The sequence below is a fragment of the Mchenga conophoros genome, linkage group LG5 (genome assembly GCF_057382185.1).
Source record: "Mchenga conophoros isolate Kocher_MC1m ecotype Shallow Benthic linkage group LG5, M_conophoros_male_GT1.1, whole genome shotgun sequence".
Classification (NCBI taxonomy): Eukaryota; Metazoa; Chordata; class Actinopteri; order Cichliformes; family Cichlidae; genus Mchenga; species Mchenga conophoros.
Genome location: NC_140530.1, coordinates 2,955,808 through 2,979,495, shown reverse-complemented (window position 1 = coordinate 2,979,495; position 23,688 = coordinate 2,955,808). Strand labels below are relative to the sequence as shown.

Sequence of the window (23,688 nt, the reverse complement as noted above, 5' to 3'; positions counted from 1 at the left end):
TGCTCGAGTCCTCACTAAGACCAAAAAAGTGGACCACATCAGTCCAGCTCTGAGGTCCTTACACTGGCTGCCTGTCCGTCAGAGGATAGACTTTAAAGTTCTGATGCTGGCCTATAAAGCTCTGAATGGTTTAGGACCAAAATACATCAATGACCTCCTGACCCAGTATGAACCATCCAGATCCCTCAGGTCATCTGGATCCGGTCTTTTATCAGTTCCCAGAGTCAGAACCAGACACGGAGAAGCTGCATTCAGCTTTTATGCTCCTTATATCTGGAACAAACTCCCAGAAAGCCTCAGATCAGCTGAAACACTCAGTTTATTTAAATCCAGGTTGAAGACTCACCTGTTCTCAGCTGCATTTGAATAAAGCACCAAATCCACACTTTAAGCTTAAATTTCAAAACTTACATTTAACTACTGATTTTATCTACTGTTCTGATTTTATCTGTTTTGATTTTATATACTGTTGTTTGTTTGTTTGTTAATTAGTTAGTTAGTTTATTTGCTTGTTTTATTCAATTTTAAATCATGCTTTTTATTTGTTCTTGTTTCTAATGTCTCTGTAAAGCACTTTGAATCACCTTGTTGTTGAATTGTGCTATACAAATAAACTTGCCTTGCCTTGCCTATTATTTTAAAGATATTACTAAAAATTTCTAGAGGTCATCAGAGGTCAACCAGCCCCCCCACATTACCCAAATCGAACAAAAGTGGTATCAAACGTTTGTGCTACGTTTGTGCTGGTTTGTGCTGCAAAAATGCTTGTTTGTGCTGCTAACATTTTAAAATTTTTAATAAAATAACGTCTTGATGCGTGCTTATTCATCCAGGTAAGTAAATCCCAAAAGGTTGATTCTGTTCATCTGGACATATTCAGTTGGAGAAACGTTTCGTCACTCATCCAAGTGACTTCTTCAGTCTCAGCTGACTGCAGGTTTCCCCAACCTTATAAACAGTACATTTGCATAGTGAAGGAAACTAGCGCCACTGAATGAACAATGTGCTGGGGGGTTAGTTCCATGATTGTTAGTATGCAAATTCTTATGACCATTGATCAATGACAACTAATCAAAGCCTACTGATCAATGGCCATGAGTACCATTCACAGAAAGTGGGGAATGGCTACAATCACAGCATTGTAGGATGTCGAAAGATGTACCCTTGGGCCCCCCTTCTCGATTCAGAGATGGTCGGCATCCTGACAGCCCAATGGACGAAGCTGTCTCTCAGTCTGCTGGTTCTGGCCCGGAGGCTCTTCAGTATCCTTCCTGATGGCAGCAAACTGAAGACGCTGTTGAAGGGATGAGTGGAGTCACCTGTAATGGAGAGGACCTTCCAGATGAGGCAGGTGCAGTAGATCTCCTGGGGAGGGAGGCAAGAGAGGTCCCCACAATGCTCTCGGCTGCTCTCACTACCCGTTGTCATTTTTTCCTGCAGAACCCAATGCAGGAGTCATACCACACAGTGAGGCAGCTGGTGAGGATACTCTCAACTGTGCCTCTGTAAAAGGTGCTCATAATGGGGGTTGAATCTCTTGTGCTTCTCAGTTTGCAGAGGAAGTAGAGTCGGTGTTGGCCTTCTCCACATTCAGGGACAGGTTGTTGTTGCTGTAGGGGAGACCGGGGATAGTTGTAACATTTTTGACATTTCTGTCTGTAGCTTGGAGCTCTTTTAAGGTAGTGGATTCAAAATTTAATGCAAAGTATTTACATGTCTCTGCTATTAAATAGTGCAGCTATTTTCTCTGCAGCACAATTACCCATTGCATGGTATGCTCTCAAACACAAAGAGTGAAATGTTACAATTAACCCCATAGTCTGGGTTAGTTGTAACATACCCCGGGGTGAGATGTAACACAATGAAATAAGGGTACTGACAAAATCTTAAGATGTAATCTATTTTATTCAACACCTGAATGCACTTATAAACATTTATGTAGCTATTTGTGTGTTTGTGAGTGTGTGTAGGAGTGTGTGACAGAGTGCAGAAATATAGATTTTGAACATACTGTAACAAAAACTTTTCACCAACTGAATTTTTCAATACTTTTGGTTGGCCTTCATTGAGTCTTCATTGGCTCGGTGGGGATTATAACCGACAACTCTTGCCACATTTGAACATAATAATTAACCTGAAAAAATGTAGCTGTGCACCAGCTTCATCAAATGAACTGTATGTGTTTCTGTCAAGTTTTTAATCACCATCAGAATCACAGTGGTGACAGATGTATGGCTGTCCTGGAGTGCAGGCCTCATGCGCCCACAGTGCACAGGTCAGGCACTTAACCCAAGCTTCTTCTGGCTTTGAGTTATTGAAGTTTTCCATGCACACAATACAGAAATTCTCATCAGCATCTGAGGAATCTGTGTTGTCCTGTTCAGTGTTTTTCATTTTCTGATTTTTCTTTCATGATGTGGAAAGCTTGGATTGTTTTAGGTTTGTGGGAGTGGATTTGCCTTTTTTCTGGCACAGCCTCTTCTTTGGAAAACGTATTTTCCTGCTTCTCTGGTCTGCTTCAAGGGCCATCTTAACTGGTGTATCAGTGAGTATTGCTGTTTGTTTCCTTTTTCTTCCCGTTGAAGGGGTTTTTCTAGGTCCAGCTTTTGGTAAGGGTCGCACATCTTCTGGGTTAAAGCCCAAGGAGGTCTGTGGGTTTTCATCACAGCCTGATGAGGGAGCAGCTTGGAGGTCAGTTGGGAGACTGGAGATGTGAGCATCTGGAGGAGTGGTCATGTCGTCAGCTGTAGGACTGGTGAGATGAGCAGCAATAGGAGCAGACTGTTGGTCAGCTGGAGAAATGTCCATATGGACTGCTGGAGAAGGACGATCTGTGACCTGTGATGGAGCAAAGTCACTGTCTTCAAATATGTTTGGATTGTATGGCCAAATTCCACAGCACTGGAATCCAGCCTGTATATTCTTTGGTGTAGCTGCTGCTGGAAGTGCCGTCCTGATAAGACCTGGTATTTCATATATTGTCATGGTCTTTCCTGGATTCATTCTCATCCAGGAATCACTTGCACTGTTCACCATCTTTTTCAGTGGGCCATAAACACTCCTGTCAAGTGGTTGGAGTTTGTGACTGCAGTGAGGGGGAAATGTGAGCATCACAATTCCATTGCTCTTGCAGTCAATGGCTGCAATTGACAGGTGTGAACTGTGGTTATCCATGAGAAGAATCACTTTTCTTTCATTGCTGACCTTGGTGTGGTTTGCAAAGTGCTTTAAAAAGATGAGGAACTCTGTTTCTTGCATCCATCCTGACTTATTTCCACTGCCAATACTTCCTACTGGCCCATCTCTGACAAAGTGGTCTGCATAACGTATGCGTGGGAACACAAACATTGGAGGAATTGTGTTGCCAATGGCATTAACTGCACATGCAAGGGTGACCAGTGAACCTCTCTCTGCCGATGTCATTGCACCAACTTGTTTAGTGCCACGTTTTGCAATCACTCTGTCCGGGGTTTGCACAGTTGTTATGCCAGTCTCATCAATATTCCATATGTCATTTGCTGTTAAGGTGTGTCTTTTTAGCACTTCATCAAATTTTTGGAAAAACATTGCTACATTGTGTTGATTAAAACTGGTGGCCCGTGCCAGACTTGTAGCCTCAGCACTTCTAATGGACAAAGTTGGGTTTCGTTTCATGTAGGCTGAGAACCAGTCTGGTCCAGCCCTTGAGAATTTGTCCCATGACTTTGGATATTTGCATCCATGTTTCACTGCAAGCTGATATGCCAGTTCTTTTACCTGTAATTCTAATCACGAAATATGTTAGTATTTCTGATATACTATATTTTAAATTGCTACCATTACAAATTTCTAACTTTCCCTTGTCTTATCCTTTATTGCTTCCTATCTGCTTACCTCACGTGGACATAGTCCATAAAATGCATCTGCAGCTCTCATCAGGTATTCTGTTAATTCCTTCTCTTGTTTATCAGTTAAGACCTTCTTTCCACTATGGTATCCTACAGGTGGGAGTTCCATTGATCCCTGCTCTTCCAGCTTCTTCCTCTCTTTACAAAATCGGTGCAAAGTGACATGGCAAATGCCATACAATTTTGCCACAGATCTGGTGGACTTTCCCTGATTTCTAACATCATTTGATGCTCTCTCCAAAATACTGAGTGGCACCCCTCGGTCAGTCTGTCTTTTCCATGATCTAGGCATACTGTAATTCAAAGAAAACAAAAAAATATGAGTTAAAGTAATAGTGGGGTAAGTTGTAACATTTGCGTGGTTGTTACAACTAACCCAGGCTGTTGCTGTTACAACTGACCCAGACTCCTATAGCCACGATCTAGTTCGCATTACAGCTAACACCTAAAACATTAGCACTAAAGACATGCACAGAATATATCCCCATAGACATACAAATAACATAATTTAAGTTTGATGAGTTTAACTGCAAAGCAGTTAGTGCTATTAGAAAATGAAATAAAGTCAAAAAACTTACTTTTTGGCATACAAATTAGTTTTTTTCTTCTAAAATTGTCTGTGTTTGTCGAAGGGTGCTGATTTTTCACCAGTGATGGAAGAACTGAATTGCGCATGTACCGAGTGAATCACATGATTTGAAACTTAGCCCTGATTGGAGAAATTAAAAGTGTTACAACTGACCCACGTTACAACTATCCCCGGTCTCCCCTACCACTCTGGCAGATGGTTAACTTCACCCCTGTAGTAGATCTCGTCGTGGGTCAGCAGAGTGAAGAGAAGGGGGCTCAACACACATCCTTGGGGAGCCCCCGTATTCCGTGTTCTTGGGCTGGAGGTGTTGCTGTCGACCCGTACTGTCTGGTGTCTTCCTGTCAAGAAATCTAGCAGCCCGTTATACAGCAAGGTGCTGATCCCCAGCAGATCCAGTTTGTGAATGAGTTGCTGGGGAATGATGGTGTTGAATGCTGAACTGAAGTCTATGAACAGCACTCTGACATATGAGTCTCTAGTGTTCAGATGTGTGAGGGCTGAGTGAGGGGCAGTTGAAATTCCATCATCGGTTGAGCGTTTTGACCGGTATGCGAACTGAAATGGATCCAGGTTGGGGGAAAGCGATAATTTGATTTGATGCATGACTAACTGTTCAAAGCACTTAACTTAATAATGATGGAGGTGAGTTTGACAGGACGGTAGTCCTTAAAGCAGGAGATAGATGACTTCTTGGGTACAGTAATGATGGTGGAGGCTTTGAGGCATGTGGGAACGATGGCCTGACCCTAGTGATGTGTTAAAGATGTCTGTGAAGACATTTGTGAGTTCCACAGCATAGTCCGTCAGTGCTTGTCCAAGGATGTTATCAGGATCTGGAGCTTTGCGTGTACTGATTTTGGCAAGGGATGTCATAGTTAGTGTATATTAGCTTTGTAAATATACATCTGTGTTTTCCCTTCCACACACTGTCTGGGGATTGTGTCACCACGGTCTGTAGAGTGGGCTTGTAGTCTGTGATGGTTTGTATTCCTTGCCACTGCCTCAAAGTATTTCTGCTGTCGCTGAAGCTTTGCTATAGCTGATGCCACGTGACAGGTTTGCCCTTGCTGTTCTTAGACTCACCTAATTCCCGGCTCTGAAGGCTTGTATTTCTGATTGGCTCGGACAGTGATAGTCCTGGTCTCTGTGACATCATCGATGCATTTTGGGATGTAGGCAGTGACAGTTTCTGTATATTCCTGAAAGTCTGTGGTGTTGTCGTGTGTGGCACCCTGTGGTGGAAAAGCAGTGCCTCTGAGGACCCTTCTGGCCACACCTGTACCTGCTTACGAACTGGTTTGGTGACTTTGAGCAGGGGCCTGGGGGAACCCACGGCACACCTAGATTTCTGCCTGTACTGACCCTTATGCAAAATAGGTGGAATTAAGACACAGTTCCAAAAGCAAACACAACTGATCAGTGCTGAGAGTGGTCCTGTTGCTGAGGTTGGGATGATCCTGTAATCTCTTATGAACGACCTCCAACGCTTCTATGACTGGGATGCAAGTGAAGACAGATGTAACATCTCTCTCACTGTACATGTACTGTTTATAAAATTAGGGAAACATAACCTGCACAAACAAAATAATTTGCAGGACAAATGGTTGACATCAATTTTGTTCGATTTGAAGAAGGTAGGGGGGGCAACTTCACTCACATGTGTTTATAAGGTTGGGGAAACCTGCAGTCAGCTGAGACTGAAGAAGTCACTTGGATGAGTGACGAAACGTTTCTCCAACTGAAAATGTCCAGATGAACAGAATCAACCTTTTGGGATTTACTTACCTGGATGATTAAGCACGCATCAAGACGTTATTTTATTAAAAATTTTAAAATGTTAGCAGCACAAACAAACATTTTTGCAGCACAAACCAGCACAAACGTAGCACAAACGTTTGACATCAATTTTGTTGGATTTGGGTAATGTGGGGGGGGGCTGGTTGACCTCTGATGACCTCTAGAAAATTTTATTAATATCTTTAAAATAATAGCAGCACAAACGGAAATTTTTGCAGCACAAACCAGCACAAACGTTTGATACCACTTTTGTTGGATTTGAAGAACTTCACTCACATCAAGTCAAGTCAAGTTTATTTATAAAGCACATTTAAAAACAACCAAGGCTGACCAAAGTGCTGTACAATAAAATACAAATATAAAATACAATAAAACACAAGTACAGGTTGAAACTGAAAAATGGATTGAAACCAAAAAAAAAAAGGATTTAAACTGAAAAAAAGAATTGTAAGCGAAAACAAAAAAATTACAGTTTCAATTAATTGTTTTTCACTATCATTTTTTTTTCGGTTTCAATACAAGATTTTTCAGTATATTTATTTCAGTTTCAATTTTTTTTTCGGTTTCGTTTCAAGGTGGCATCGTTCTGATTCCATAGTTTAAGTGTCTAGCTCGTTTACTTTTAATCACCGTTCACCTTTTGTGTATATTTTCATGCTGCCTGTCCAGAACAGGAGTGGATGCAAATCTCATATATAAAATATATAAAATTGAAAACCCAGGCATACTACAAGATCATCAGTTACCTTTGAACTTTGAAGTCATCTCTGTGCTTTTTACACTTGCTTTCTCCCTTTGTAATTGGACAGAGTAGTATCAAGTTAAAGTTCCTTTTAAAAAATGTTAATTCTAAACCTCAATATTGACTAAATTCACAACTTTGTTGTTGTTGTTTTTTAGACTTAGTTAGAAGTCTCATATAAACCATGTGAAATCGTAAAGTGAAAACAAAAATGTCAACAACTGTTGCTATTCTCTACAAATTAAAGGATGTCCTGAACAAGAAATCATTATACACACTTTATGGTTCTCTGTTGCTTCCATATATGACTTATTGTCTAGAGATATGGGGTAATGCATAAAACCAATACCCGTCCTATGTTAAAGTTACAAAAAAAAAAAAAAAACAACTTTAAGAATTATAAATCAATAGAACTATAAAGAACTAACTAACATTTGATGTTTATTAATTTGAGTACCCTGAAATTTTATGTTTTAGTTGAATATAAAATGGCACAGATAATGTACAAAAAACAAAATAAAACTAGAAAAATTTGCATTTCCTGTGAAAATGCTGTGTGGATGCCTTAACATTGAAGATGTCGGCTGAAAAAAGCTGAAAAAGCAAAAAACATTGCCCTGAGCAGGATTCGAACCTGGCCCTTCTGGTCTAAAGGCGACAACTCAACTCACTGCACCAAACTCATTTGCGCAAAGAATAGGTGGAGAGACTGACAATTCTGGTGAAATTAGCAGAAGCTGCTTAGAATTGTGCTGATAAGAGGTGAAATGGCTAAACATTTGGCAGAAAAGAGGTGAATCAGAAGAATTTCTGCTGAAAAGAGGTAAAGAAGCAAAAAGATGAGCTGGAAAGAGGTGTAGAAGCAGAAGTGCTTGATGAAGATGGCTGTATGTGTAATGACACACTGGAGAGTGTTAAGAAAGCAGAGCGCATGCAAGCAGGGAACATGTGTAGCAACTGTCACAGGTAGGATTCGAACCTCTGCCACCGGGTTTCACGGCAGCTGCCCTACCCTCTGAGCCAAATGAGCTCTGGTCACAAGCAAAAATATGATGACAGGGAAAATGTGCACTGTGGAGCAGAAGCTCAAATTAGCAGAAAAGAGGTGAAGAGGAAGAACTTTGTTGTGAAATGAGGTAAAGAAACTGAAATTTGTGCTTAAAACAAGTGAAAAAGCTGAACTCTGAAATCCTGCTAAAACAGCAGGAGAGGCTGATATTTTTCAGCTACTCATTGAGCCAAACTGGTTCTCACGTAACTTAAAAAAAGGTGGAAAAGCTTAAAATTCTAATGAAAACAGCAGAAGAGGCTGAGATTTGTGCTGATAAGAGGTGAAAATACTGAACCAATCAGAGGTACTGCTTCTGTCTGCTTCATCAGGCTGTGTACTTGTATGTATTTCTGCCACAGACTGTTAACAAGAATCTGAGGTCCATATTAGAAAAGCTGCTAAAATCATAAAAGTTTGCAGAATTATAATAAATTATCAATATGAATTACCGGTCCGTGATAGTGTATAAATTTGTAGTTAAAAAAAACATGTGGGCCAAGGTGGAATCGAACCCACGACCTTAGGTCTGAAGAGCCGTGTCATTACCAATCGTGCCACCTGGAAAGGGGGCGGGGCGCCTTAAAAAACAGGGTGATCAGCAGTCAGAATTTGATTGCGGTGAGCGGTGAAAAACGCCGTTTTTTGGAGTTACAAAACGTCGTGTAACTCAAAAACTAGGTGGGATAGAAGCATAATTCTTGCACTGGGTGAATCAGCGGACTTTGGTGTACTTTGACTGTGATTTACATAGCTCTTTGTATCTCCGTCGCGGAGATATGACGAGAGAAGAAACGGCTTCATTTTCGGAATTTGAAAAATGAGAGAGGAGGACAGATTTCCACCCCTCAAACAAGTCTAACTCATCTCAGAACGGTAATAGGTGAGAAAATAATTTTTGAATTGTGAGCGTCAGGAGTGTCTGAAGATATACGGGGACAAGCCTCATGTCTTAACTTTGCTTCGTTAAGGAGATATGACGATTTGAAAATGCCTTCAGTTTCAGTATTTCAGCTCTGAGTTTCACAACCTCCCCATAGACTTTGAATGGGGAGTTTTTAGACCATGTGTCACTTCGAGGCAAATTGTGAAAAAACCGTAACTCTCACAATAATTATAGTGACACTGTCTTAAAGCCAGCAAAAATACCTACGTTTTGATGTATAATTTGTGGAAGTTGAGTTGAGAAAAAAGCAGTCTGCAGAAAAAAGCTGAAAAAGTTGAAAAAAAAAAAAGTTGCCCTGATGAGGATTTGAACCTGGCCCTCCTGGTCTAAGGGCAGCTATTTAGCTCACTGAGCCAATGTCAGCGCACATACATGATTGGCTGGCTGGGAAGCTGTGCAGGCCCTGATTTGTGGATTTGAATTCCTCAGCCCTCAGATATGATTGGCTGGCTTAGAAGCCATGAAGGCCCCAATATGCAAATTTGAATGCCTCAGGACACATATATGATTGGCTGGGAAACCGTGCAGGCCCTGATTTGAAAATTTGAATGTCTCAGTCCTCACAGAGGATTGGCTGCCTGGCAGAAATATATAGAAATAGTATGATTAAGCATAAATACTACATTTAGCAGAAATACTATATTAAGCACAAATCTACGGTGGCCCTGAAGTGCAAATCACACCAACAAATTGCTAAACACAACAACAAAATTGAGAGGCCCTGAAGTGCAAATCACACCAAGCTGTCCATTTTGCTTTTCCGATTTTTCTGTTTAACTTATTACTATTGTGCTAAATCATACTATTTCTGCTTTTAATAGGATTTGTGCTTAATATAGTATTTCTGCTTTTTATAGGATTTGTGCTTAATATACTAGTTCAGCTTTTTATAGGATTTGTACGGTGGCCCTGAAGTGCAAATCACACCAACAAATTGCTAAACACAACAACAAAATCGAGAAACAAAAAAACAAATGGAGAATCACAAAAACAAAACTGAGAATCACAAAAACAAAATTGAGAAGCACAAAAACAAAATTGAGAAGCACAAAAACAAAATTGAGAAGCACAAAAACAAAACTGAGAATCACAAAAACAAATCAAGAAGCACAAAAACAAATCAAGAAGCACAAAAACAAAAGAAGAATCACAAAAACAAATCAAGAAGCACAAAAACAAAAGAAGAATCACAAAAACAAATCAAGAAGCACAAAAACAAAAGAAGAATCACAAAAACAAATTGAGAAGCACAATTACATTAAGAAAACCGGAAAGGGTAGGTACCAGTCGGCAACAGGAGACATCACTGATTGGACGTCCGCGCTGTTCATCTTTGGAACCGGAAGTTACTCTGCCTGTGGCGCATTTTTTTCAAACATGAACATTAGCGGTGACCCAAACATAGCTGTCGCTATTCGAGAATATTTTGATTCAGGACATACATACGAGGTGATACTGGATATGCTCAAGTGTAATCATGACATTGCAATTAGTATGCGTACACTGAAAACGCATTTAAAAGAATCTGGACTGTACAGACGAGGCAACTATTCTCCACTTACTGAGGTGAGGCGTGCCATTTTGGCCGAGCTTCGAGGACCAGGACAATTGTTTGGATATCGGACCATGTGGCAAGTTCTCAAACAAAAACACAAGCTGCGTGTCAAGCGTGATGTAGTTATGAGGCTGTTGAGACAACTAAATCCTCAAGGAATCGCTTTGAGAACTCGAAGGAGGTTCACAAGACGCACGTATCACTCCATGGGGCCCAATTACATATGGCATGTAGATGGCTATGATAAACTGAAACCCTTTGGCTTGGCCCTGTCAGGATGTATAGATGGCTTTTCAAGAAGACTGATGTGGCTTGTGTGTGGAGCAACAAACAACAACCCGGTTGTTATAGCTCACAATTATATAAACTGTGTAAAGAGTCTTGGTGTGATACCAATGAGATTACGAACAGACTTCGGGACTGAGAATGGGACTATGGCAGCAATACAGTGTACCCTCCGTCACGCGCACACGGACTATTATGCTGGATCGTCAAGCCACAGTTACGGATCATCTACTGGGAATCAGCGCATCGAGTCATGGTGGTCTTATTTCAGAAGAGGAAGGTGGGTACATTTGTGTCTGGTAGGTGTAAGCTACAGTGAAAGCTGATCAGATCGGTTTTTTTTTTACATGCATTTAAGAAAATAGAGTAGCGTCCTGCTGGACGTGTTGAAAAGTTGGATGAGATAGACGTTAACAGCCGTCACTTTATTGCAGGAACTCAAAATGGTCACTGTCAGCTGTTGTGCCGAAATGAGCATGCTTGCCTAGATTTAACGACGCCAATACAAAATGAAAAATTCAGACCAAACTCTCCACTCCTCACAATCAACACACAGAACAGAGTGAAAAGAATACAGCATTTTTAACAAGAACATTACTGCAGGGTCGCTACAATATTTATGGAAAACTAATATGCATTACTTTGTTTGACATCCATTTGTGGCATGTTTTAAATGGGACCAAAATGTAACAAACCCTATAAAATGACCAAGAACAAAGCTAAATTGATTCTTAAATATTAATTATATACCCAGGTCTCAGTTTTGGATGGACTTGTTTGGAGACCTAAGAGACTCTGGAAACTTAAATGGAAGCCACGAACACCAATGCTTGCTGAGATTCTGCTTCAGAGGGGTTCTACAGAAAGACCTGGATGAATGCAAAGACCTCTGGAACAAACACAGGATCCGGCCAAGCAGACTTGCATCGTGTCCAGGGGGGATTCCAAACGAACTCTATCTCTTGCCTCACAGGTATTTGAGTTCTTAACAAAATGAATTAACCTTTTGCATCAAACTAAATGCAAGGTGTTGTTATTGCTTAAGTTGGTTAATATATATTCATAATTTTACACATAAGTATGATACAGCAGTTTATAACATGTCACTGCATGCGTTGATTTATATAGTTCCATATTGTCAGCAAAAAATCCTTCACTGTTCTATTTTCATTTTGCAGATATGGTTCAAGAGACTGTGGATTTGCTGTTGAGGAGAGGGAACTGGATGTGTTTCCCGAGGAGGGGCTACCGGTTGGATTGTGTGGTGATCCAAACATTGAGGAATATTTACAACAGGCTGTACAACAAAACACACTGCAGCAGCCACAAGACTGGGAATCGGCCACAGAACTGTATTTGGCCCTGAAGGACATAGCTGGGTTTTAGATACCAACTGAACTTCAGTTTGTAATGACATTTGTCAGAGTTACTCTGACGAAGACACACACTGTGTTGAAACGTTAGTTTCTTTCCTTTTTTTGCACCTAATAAAACCTTTGGACTTGAGTGCTCCAGCCCTTCTGTTTTTCCTTCATTTTTTTTAATGTTAGTAGTGTTTCCTTTCCCTCTTGCTAAATTGAATATAATATTGTTCATAATATACAGCAACTGGCATGAATTTAAATATTAACATTTAACCACAAGGAAACATTTACAATTTTCTTTAATAAAACCATTTACAAATAGTGTCCAGCATTTCTGTCACTTTTCCAACATACACAATATTAAGAAAAAGCAACTAAATGTTTAACAATATGGAAGTTGCTTATCACATGAATGTGTTAGGTTCAGCTGCCGTTGGCACACTACTTAACAGGGTAACTCAGTAACTGTAACTTGATGACCTTGCTGATTTAAGAACATCCAAATCCTGGAGCATTTTGAATTCCAAAGTCCATGTTGGCCTTAAAGATGCCATATGAGTCACAGATGGGTAGCTTCAGAGTATTTGCACAGGTGTTTGCAACTGGAAAAGGCGAATCACTTAAAAACTGGATGCATGGTGGTGGTGTCATTCCTGCCGGTGGAACTGCCGTCAGCCCTGTGGCAAACATCATCAAATCTTCCAGACACACTGCTGTTGCCTTCTCTGAAAGAAGAAAGTAAACACTGTAGTACATTACAGAAAATGAATTTCCTTACCTCTCCTTTCATAAAACTATAAACAAATAAAAACGGCCATTCAAACCTTCACAATCAAGGAGATAATCTGCCCAAAAGCCAAGTGTTAGGACCTCCTTATGCCGCTTGTTGCTTCCTGCTGGGCTGAGATCTGGTCTGAACATGCTCTCCAGTTCTGAAGCAGTCAGGGCCTTTGCAGAGAAGCATAGGAGTGGGGCCAGCACACTGGAATGTTTTTGCAGTGCACTTAAAAAATTCAGACTTTCCAGTCCATCTTTAAATCTGCAAAGGATAGACAAATAACTAATAATTGGTTTATAGCTATGACTATTGCAGTCTTCTAAATTGTGTTTAAATGACTTTACCTACTAGATCTTTCATTATAAATTTGGACAGATTTCAAATGCATACACAAAAATAATTAATAGTGCTCATAAATTAACTGTGACAGCAAAAAAAGAAGAGCTCATTGGGATTTCAGCATTTAAAAAAAAAATAGTGCTTTCACACTGGAATAAACAAGTGTGTCGAAAAAGGGATCACCTCTTTTTATAAATAACTGAAAAATTAATCATGTTGCATGACTGATTATTATGGGTCATTGTGAACAATAAATGTATACTAAATTAGAGTTCTAGTGTCAAAAGGTTAATAGCGTGCAACAGTGGCTCAGGAATTAAGTTGTTGTTCATCAGATCACCGGATGCTACCGAATCAGGTTTTTCATATACATCTGAAGGTCTGAAAATGTCAGTGGCTGCTGTGATGAGCAACTGGCCATCCTGAATTTAAAAGGAGTAATGAGTTTACCGTTGTATGACACTTTGGTTTCTTTCAAGGATGTACCATCTGAGGTATTCCTCCACAAATGCTTGTTTCTCACAAGGCTTGACATTTCTGAGGCATCCAGCAGTTTGGAAGATTGTTCTGTTTTGCAAAATAAGATTATGCAAAGACTCCTCTGATTCAGCTTTCAGGACCTATAAAAAAAAAAAAAAAAAAAAAAAAAAAGGTTTACTGTAAGAAAAACAAAAATAATTTTCACTACTTTTACGATTCATTCAAACATTGGATTAAAGAAATGATCAATTTGTTATTTCACTTGTGTTGTTGGGAGGTGGAAATCTGTCCTTTCAGATTACAGAATCTACCTTGAACCTACTTTCAAGATATGATCCAACACGGATAACTGTTATCCTGATTTAATCTTTTAAACTGGCCCCAAGTGTCTTCTAAGTAAACCCATTCCCTGAGCCTAGGTAATTTTCTACCTGATGTAGAACTTTTGTGATCTCCTCATCTTGCACATCTTCTACAGTGGCGCTGAAACTCTGATTCCCTGTGATGTGGTTGACCAGGTTCTTGGAGAGGAAATGTGGTGCTGGTCCCCCATGCACAATGGATACAGCGATCATCTTTCCTGCTAAAAAGTACTCATCTTGCCTGGCAGCTGTAATACAGGGCACATAATTATCATGGTTAATTGCTATTAAATATGCTAATGAAAAAAATAAGCCAATTTTTATTAAAATTTCCATTGTAATAATTACGGAGAAAACATCCACCTCTTGAATTATATACAAGATAACGGCTCTCTGGAGGTCCATCAAAGATGGGGCGATTTCTCAGACTGCCCATAAGAAGTGTGAGGAATTCACGCCTCGGGCCACCTGTATCCAAACCGTCTTCAAAGCTGCCAGCATCATCATTAAACTTGATGAACATGTCGTAGTTGTCAGAGTATGTGCTGCGTCGAAATCCTCTAACAGCTCCATCCCATACAGCTGACCTTGATATATTGAACCTGCTGACCTTCTTGTGGTCAAGTTCCAGTGCCAAATTTGCAATAATTTCATGTGCCTCCAAATTGGTGTCTCTAAAAAAAAAAAAAGGGAAACTTATTTTTTAAAGGTGTATATACTTCTCTCATGATTGCATGATGTCTTGTACAGAACAAGATGGCGGTTAATTGGATTCAAATGTTTAAATTACTAACACAGGTTCTTCTGGGGGCTCAGCTTTGGCTTCGTTAGGAGTAGGATCTTCATCATCAATCACAATCGGTTCAAACAGCTGTGTGTAGTTTCTGCAGAGTGAAAACATGTACACAAAGTGTAGATGCAAAAATACAAATGCATAAACATGCAGTTCCACTTTTATAGAACGATTCTACTATTTATTTTTCTGAAGAATCAAATGTAAAAGAGTCAAACTACATACATTTATAATAATTGTATGTATATATTTTGTGCAAACCTCTGGAATAATTACTCAAGATACAACGCACCTGTAACAGGAGCTCTCGACAGTGAGGCATTCAGTAGTGCCTGTATCGTTTTCTTCTTCCAAATCTATGACCTGGAAATACAGAAAAGAGGATGAATGAAAATTCATATTTGACCAATTGATAATTATTTTAATATAGGGAGCCTAAGTCTCCTCCCCTTCTGGTCTGCTCGTGGGTCCCTGAACAAAAGAAAAATGAATGGAAGTGAATGGAGCTATAAAAGTTATTTTCTGGTCTGCTTTGCCTTACTCTCTGAATCACACATATGTTGTACTTCAATTTAAATAATAAATAATTGTGTTTCGACTATGTCTGTAATGTAATTTGAGATTTGTTAGCTTGTAAAAATTTGTCCTTAAAATGACTACAAGTCAGATGTCGCAAATATGATGTCGCCTCAGAAGCTTTTCTCGAAGCTCGCTAAACAAAACTAAGCTTTTCCTCTTCTCTGTGTCTGGTTCGATGATGTCAATTTTGTGAGACGAACATTTACATTTCGCCACGTCTTTTCAAACAAAACATAAAATAACCTTTGCCACCTGTCGCTTAAGCACTTTTTGGCATCAAAATGTGTTTATATACTTCACGGACATCATATTTTAAATCCATTATACACATCAAACGGGATCAGAAAATAATTTTTATTGGCTCATAGAGTCCTATTTTTTTTAGCAGTATGGGACCCATGGTCCGGAAGTAGATGGATGTACCTTAGGTTTCCTATCCCAATAGATTATCTAAAGGTACAGTAAGTAAGAATGAAATAAGAAATCCTGTGGTCAAATTTGTGTACTACAGTCTATCTTTATAAACAAACGAGTGACTCTCCCTCCTCCCGTTCCATGAGTTTCATGGCTACGGATCAGCGCCAGAAGATTCTAGATGACAAAGACGAGTCATACACAGTTAGTTTCAATGTAACCTTCCTTCCAACATGATTGAGACATTAGACTGCTTTGTGATTATTTCACTTAGTGTACCTTTAAGGGGTGGATGTTATAATATATTGATAGTATGAAAATTGATGATGTGAAATGCATTGTATAATAACAATGAATGTAATAAGCAAGCAGTGAATCGTCATCTAATTGCAAAGTAAAGGCGGTGGAGATTGTCTGCTGCACTGTTTTACTAATAAAATAGTTTTTTACCTGTTGTACTTCATTAGCAAGCACAAGATCCCCAGCACCCTTCCTTAGAGAACAAAGAAAAGCATTATTGTTGTGTACTGTGAAAATATTAATTGACACTTTGAAAATATTTAAGCATCTTGATTAACAAACAAGCAATACAAGTATTATGTAGTCCATGTTCCAAAAACCATATACAGAATGAATGACTGTGTGTTATACTTGTATAACTATGCATGTGACAAATAAAGAACCTTGAACCTTTAACCTTGACAAAAGTGTATATCTCATTAATACAAAAGTTTAGGCAAAAAACAGTAAAAGATTACATGTTCTTAAAATATCACTTACTCATATTCTGCCGCTTTCTGTAAAGGACTGCTTTCATGTTGAAGTTCCCATGGCTGAAACAAACAAACAAACACACGCACGCACGCGAGCGAGCACGCACGCACGCACACACACACAAAATGTATTTCACATATAACTATTAACTGTTTTACTGAACTGAGGCAAATGGTGGTGGCTAAACAACAAGAAAACTCTATAAAAAAAATTTAAATTGTACTTACCAGTGTATCAGCAAGATCAAACTCAGAGGGCCTTTTAATAACAATCTCGGGGTCAGAGTCAGACAAGTCTGAGTTTTCTCCAACTACAAAACATGAAAACAAATCAAGCTAAGCAAACTAAATTCATACTAATGTATGAAACTTTATTTGATCATGAATAATAGATTAATACGAAAGGCATAAAGTTAGCATTTAAAAATCATGACTCAGTAGATCCAAAAATGGCTGAATTTCATGTTTCCAGGAAGAAACATAACATATACAAGCTAATTTAGGCAGCAATGGTGGCAGAGGAGTTAAAAGCCCGCCCTGTAATCAAAAGGTTGAAGGTTTGAGCCCTGCTCAGTTTGTCACAGTCGTTGTGTCCTTGGGCAAGACACTTCACCCTCCATGCCAGGTGGTGGTAGTGGGAGGGATAGGTGGCATCTGTGTACAGCAGCCTTGCTTCAGTCAGTGAGTCCCAGGACAGTTGTGTCCACGTTGTAGCTAATCACCAGCAGTGTGTGAATGTGTATGGGTGAATGACTGGTTTTGTTGTGAAGTGTCTTGGGGGGGTTGTAGAACCCTGGAAGTTGCTATATCAAATACAGGCCATTCACCATTTTAATGTAGGTATGCTATTGACTTGCGTGCTTTATGCGTAATGTTATCATTTTACAATTTCAAAATTAGCAGTTGTTGAAACTAAGGGAATGTGTGTCAAAATCAAAACAAACATTAGCAGCTTACCATCTTCAAAGTCACTCTTCAAGCAGATGAAAACAGTGATTCTTTGATAAGGCTTGCCAACTTCAGCCTTATAAGCCTCAAGTGTAAATGGTCTTTGTGTTCCAGGGACAGCAATGACCTCAGTGCCATCCGGATACAGAAGAAGGAAAGGTCCATCTTTTAGATCTTTGTTAAAGTCCTTCATTTTTTTAACAGCTTGATTGAGCAGACTTGTGGCAGTAGCGTCAGGGTCTGTTGTTAGGAAAATAGTTTTTCCACGGTATGGCTTCAAACCACCCTTTTTTATGGTCATCAAGCCGACATTTATCTGTAAGGAAAAACACATGAACAATGGGCCAAGTAGATACTAATATGACTCTAAGCAGATCTATTCAAACTTGAATATTTATTAACTGCTAAAGAGGGATCTTCCTGACAACCTAAATGTACAATTACTCGTAAACAATTGTTCTTATTCTGGATAGCTTTACTACACTGAACATTTTTTACACAACTCCCCTAAGGAATAACAAAAGAATGTCATTAGAAAATTAACCTCAACTTGTTTTCAGACTGAGCTAGCCAAACTACCTGAACCTTTCTTTTTTCCTTTTTCTTTAAGCCCTTCCTCCCTTCAGAAAACTTTTGCCTCTCTTCATTTTTCTTTTTTCTGTATTCTATGAAGGTGCTGAAGGTTGGAGTCGGGCAGTTTGAGGTAGTCTGTGATGCTAAAGGGAAACAAAGGAAAAATGTACTACAATGTCACACATTAAAGACATTCATTCATGTAACATTCCATTGTCCACACAACACGCAAATAAGGACAACACTGAATAATCTCACTAGAAAATTTCTACCAAGGAATGACAATGCAACTGATACTATTGACCAATACAATTCTACACCAGTAAGTTTTAATGTATAGACACATAATAGGGTTAGTTCCTAAAGTTAACCAAACATAATAAATGAACTAATTTATTATCGTTTCAGTTGTGGAAATGCTCAGAGGACTGTTCCACGAAGCAAGCTAATCCCAAAAGCCAGGCTCACTCTGAAAATCCAGGCTCGATTGCCCCAAATTCGGTTCCAGGAACGAGGCTAACCTGCAGTCTTTCTGCTCATTCATTATGCAATATGCTTGTGGACAAGTCTGGTCCGTGGCACCCTAGCTGCGAGGTTTGTTAACACTAGAACTGCCCTCAAACCTTCACTACTAGAAAGGTCTTGAGCAGTCATTTTGACAGCTGCGTGCATTTTCAAATGAGCCTCGATTTTCTGAGCTCGCTTAGTGGAACAGCCCTCTGGTCTGCTATGGGCTGGAAACAGCTAACGCTAGGCTAATAAATCAATAAATAACAAACATTTTATTATGCTTATTAACTTACTCAATGGGAGTGAAGTGTCTCCGATGCAAGATGCGTGATAAAGCCTCTCGCCACAGCCGCTGCAAAAGTTCGGCGACTCCTCAACCAGCTTTTTCCCACAGCTAGGACAAAACATTCCGCCGTTCTTCTTCAAACGAAATGCGCCACAGGCAGAGTAACTTCCGGTTCCAAAGACGAACAGATCGGACATCCAATCAGTGATGTCTCCTGTTGCCGACTGGTACCTACCCTTTCCGGTTTTCTTAATGTAATTGTGCTTCTCAATTTGTTTTTGTGATTCTTCTTTTGTTTTTGTGCTTCTTAATTTGTTTTTGTGATTCTTCTTTTGTTTTTGTGCTTCTTGATTTGTTTTTGTGATTCTTCTTTTGTTTTTGTGCTTCTTGATTTGTTTTTGTGCTTCTTCTTTTGTTTTTGTGCTTCTTGATTTGTTTTTGTGATTCTTCTTTTGTTTTTGTTCTTCTCGATTTGTTTTTGTGATTCTTCTTTTGTTTTTGTGCTTCTTAATTTGTTTTTGTGATTCTTCTTTTGTTTTTGTGCTTCTTGATTTGTTTTTGTGATTCTTCTTTTGTTTTTGTGCTTCTTGATTTGTTTTTGTGATTCTTCTTTTGTTTTTGTGCTTCTTGATTTGTTTTTGTGATTCTCAGTTTTGTTTTTGTGCTTCTCAATTTTGTTTTTGTGATTCTCAGTTTTGTTTTTGTGATTCTCCATTTGTTTTTTTGTTTCTCGATTTTGTTGTTGTGTTTAGCAATTTGTTGGTGTGATTTGCACTTCAGGGCCACCGTACAAATCCTATAAAAAGCTGAACTAGTATATTAAGCACAAATCCTATAAAAAGCAGAAATACTATATTAAGCACAAATCCTATTAAAAGCAGAAATAGTATGATTTAGCACAATAGTAATAAGTTAAACAGAAAAATCGGAAAAGCAAAATGGACAGCTGAAAAAATGCTGAACATGCTGAGGGTCCCTCAAATATACTTGTTAAATGAAAAAAATCAGCAAAAAATATATACAACAGCCACACAATCAGAAATATGTACACATAAGGAAACACACATGCACAGAGAGACACACACACAAGATCCAATTCAGTCACCCAGTCTAAATATATTGAATTTGAATCTTAGAATGAGATCATCCCATTAAAAGCCTTTCTCTCTCTCTCTCTCTCTCTCTCTCTCTCTCTGTCACACACACACACACACACACACACACACACACACACACACACACACACACACACACACAGGGAGAGAGAGGAGTAAGTTTCTAGGTCAGCCTGGGAGCTGCTGAATTTGAATCCACCAATCAGAGAGCCTGTGCACTTTTTCCCGCCAAAACAGGTGCATCTATTTACACACGCAGCACAGAGAGGCACAGGATTATTGCAGCCTATTTCTCATAGTGAGGACTCCCCTCAAACAAATGACCATAATTTCCTAACCGTAGGGGCTAGAGCGGTCATTCTTACACCGTTTTGTTCAGAAGAGATGATGGAATCTTCCAGTGTTGACAATTTATCATTAAAATATGAATTATTAAAGATATTTGACTTCTAATGCACCATAACTGAGCAGAGCGAAGCAAAAACTGCCTTGACTTGCCCTCAAATAACGCTTTGTAACTCTAAATCTATTTGGAGTATCGATATCATTCTTTCACCGTAAGAGACAGCAGGCTTTGGTGAACAGTCATGGAAATTTTCAGGTCTCTGTGGAAATCCAACAAAAAGTTATGACGAGAGAAAAAAGTGGTTCATTTCCAGAGTTTGAAATCTGAAGAAATCTGAGCGACGGACGAATTTCCTACCCTCAAACAAGTCCAACTCATTTCAGAACGGTAATAGGTGAGAAAGAAATTCTTGAATTGTGAGCGTCAGGAGTGTCTGAAGATATACCGGGACAAGCCTCATGTCTTAACTTTGCTTCGTTAAGGAGATATGACGATTCAAATATGCCTCTCATTACAGAAATCAAGCAGTGATTTTGAACAAACTCCCCATTGACTTTATATGGAGAGTTTTCCGACTTTCTGTTGGTCTGAGGAGATTTGCCAAAATTCTCTGAATCCCACAACAATGATAGTGACACTTTCTGAAAGCCAGCAAAAATACCTACGTTTTGATGTATAATTTGTGGAAGTTGAGTGAAAATTGAGCAAGTAGCAAGAAGTTGTTTGGACATTAAGAGAAGACTGCAAAACCTTCAGTGGCACACTGGAAGCCAAGTGCATAAATTCAAATTCAAATTCAAATTTTATTTGTCACGTACACAGTCATACACAGTACGATATGTAGTGAAATGCTTGGACAACTGCTCGTGACCTAAAGAAAACAAAAAAGGAAAAGGCTATGAATAAGATAGGAAATAAATATGAAAAATTAAAAAGGGTAAATTTAACTAGGAAGGAATAAAATATAAATTAAGGTTAAAAATGAAATAACTGTACAACACAAATTAGAATGAAGGGTAAATTTAACTGGGAGAATAAGATAAAATATATAAATTAAAGTTGAAAATAAAATAACTGTACAACAAAATACACAATATAGAACTATATAAGAATGTATGAAGAAATATAAATAAATATATACACAATAACAGCAGCATATACACAATAACAGCAGCGTGATTTAAGTAATGAAGTGAAAACAATGTCCAGAAATTCCAGTGTGTGTGTAAGAACTGTATGTGTGGGTCAGTACTGTGTGGTGGTGTGATTGAGAGACCGTATCGCCTGTGGGAAGAAGCTCCTCCTCAGTCTCTCTGTGTTGGTCTTCAGGGAGCGGAATCGCTTTCCTGACCTCAGCAGAGAGAACAGTCTGTTGTTGGGATGGCTGAGGTCCTTCACGATCTTCCTGGCCTTGGTCCAGCACCGCCTGCTGTAGATTGAGTGCAGGTCAGGGAGCTCGGAGTGGATGGTGCGCTCAGCTGATCGCACAACCCTCTGTAGAGCTCGTCTGTCCTGCATGGTGCTGTTCCCGAACCAGGTTAAGATGTTTCCCGTCAGGATGCTCTCTATGGTGCACGAGTAAAAGTTCCTGAGCACCTTGGAGGGCAGTTGGAAGTCTCTCAAGCGTCTGAGGTGGTAGAGACGCTGACGGGCCTTTTTCACCACGGTGTTGATGTGACAGGACCATGACAGGTCCTGCGTGATGTGAACTCCGAGGTATTTGAAGCTGTCCACTCTCTCCACTGGGCACTCGTTGATGACGGGGGTCTGGTAGTTCCTCTCCTGCTTAGTGCTGAAGTCCACTATCAGCTCCTTTGTCTTACTGACGTTTAGAAGGAGGTTGTTCCTCTGGCACCAGTTCTCCAGATTCCTAATCTCCTTCAGGTAGGCCGTCTCGTTGTTATCAGAGATCAGGCCCACCACGACGGTGTCGTCAGCAAACTTGATGATGGTGGTGGAGCTGGTAATGGCCACACAGTCATATGTGTACAAAGAGTACAGCAGGGGGCTCAGGACACACCCCTGGGGGGCTCCAGTGCTGAGAGTGGTGGAGGCTGAGACATGTCCGCCCATCCTTACTGCCTGTGGTCTGCCAGTTAGGAAGTTGGAGATCCACTGACACATAGATGAGCTGAGTCCCAGATGCTCCAGCTTGGTGGTGAGTGTGGAGGGAATTATGGTGTTAAATGCAGAGCTGTAGTCTATGAAGAGCATTTTAACATAATTCCCCCTTCTAGTGTCCAAGTGAGTGAGTGATGTGTGGAGGAGATGAGAGATGGCATCGTCTGTGGAACGATTTGGACGGTAAGCGAACTGTAGTGGGTCCAGTGTGTCTGGTAGTGAAGAAAGCAACCATAGCAACCATAACGACGCATGTATTTTGTGAAAAATCACAATTTTGCAACTCAAAACTTTAAGAGGCATAAAAGTAAAACAGTAAAAGATTTGAAAAAGCTGATTTATACCTGAATAGCCCAATAATTTGAGAACATTTTAAAGTTTGAATGGTTGCTCTATGTGAAAATATGAGGAAGTAGTTAAGTTTCAAAAACAAGCAAATTTTAGCAGAATTGCAGAAGTTTCCCATTCATTTCAAATTAAAGGAAAAAAGCTTAATATTTTAAATAGTATAATAGTGAAAAATACCAAAAGACATAGCCGTCATTAGCAGAAATAGCAGAATAGTTTAAAATTTGAACGGTGAAAATAGCAAAAAAAATTGTGGAAGTAGATCCACGGCGAAAAGTGTACGGAAACACCAAGAAGGAACTCAATAGTGTGGATGCTTAAAGCATCCACACAATAAAGAGAAACAGGAACTCAATAGTGTGGATGCTTAAAGCATCCACACAATAATAAAGTATAAAGAGAAACAGGAACTCAATAGTGTGGATGCCCTTTGAGGCATCCACACAATGATTTGCTGCAGTGCTCAGAAGCAGTTTGAAGTCAGAGAGAGTCGATATGATTTGAGGGGAACAGATTTAAAAAAGAAAACAAGATAAAAACAAACAAAAAGCAGAGATATTAACTTGTTGAATAGTTATGACAGTAATTTAAAAAGATGTAGCTCATTTTCCTCGTTTAAAAATGTTAAAAACTGGAGCATTAGAAAAATATATAAATCAAGAATGAAGAAGAGTTAAAATGACAATACTGAAACTCTTGGTTGTTTT

At 39.4% G+C, this 23,688-nt stretch overlaps 1 protein-coding gene across 1 annotated transcript; it reads right to left on the bottom strand.

Annotated features, from left to right (window-relative positions):
• Positions 1-12,666: 12,666 nt before the first annotated feature.
• LOC146573584 (uncharacterized) lies at positions 12,667-19,248 on the bottom strand. The gene is made up of 13 exons (XM_085275492.1): positions 19,059-19,248; positions 18,262-18,398; positions 17,692-17,998; positions 16,963-17,045; positions 16,742-16,794; positions 16,412-16,454; positions 15,261-15,331; positions 14,970-15,059; positions 14,539-14,849; positions 14,245-14,423; positions 13,784-13,953; positions 13,041-13,255; positions 12,667-12,941 (listed from the first exon to the last, which is right to left on the bottom strand). Exons 1-13 carry the CDS (start codon positions 19,246-19,248, stop codon positions 12,706-12,708), a joined length of 2,085 nt encoding a protein of 694 aa, XP_085131618.1. The 3' UTR covers positions 12,667-12,705.
• Between the last annotated feature and the right edge of the window lie 4,440 nt (positions 19,249-23,688).

What these genes read in the sequence shown, in the direction of transcription:
- LOC146573584 (XM_085275492.1), bottom strand. Translation starts at nt 19,248, where the DNA reads ATGTCCGATCTGTTCGTCTTTGGAACCGGAAGTTACTCTGCCTGTGGC. An exon ending in AACCAAAGTGTCATACAACG is followed by an intron (nt 13,256 to 13,783) that starts GTAAACTCATTA and finishes TATCCTTTGCAG; the next exon opens with ATTTAAAGATGGACTGGAAA. An exon ending in TTATCTCCTTGATTGTGAAG is followed by an intron (nt 12,942 to 13,040) that starts GTTTGAATGGCC and finishes TTCTTCTTTCAG; the next exon opens with AGAAGGCAACAGCAGTGTGT.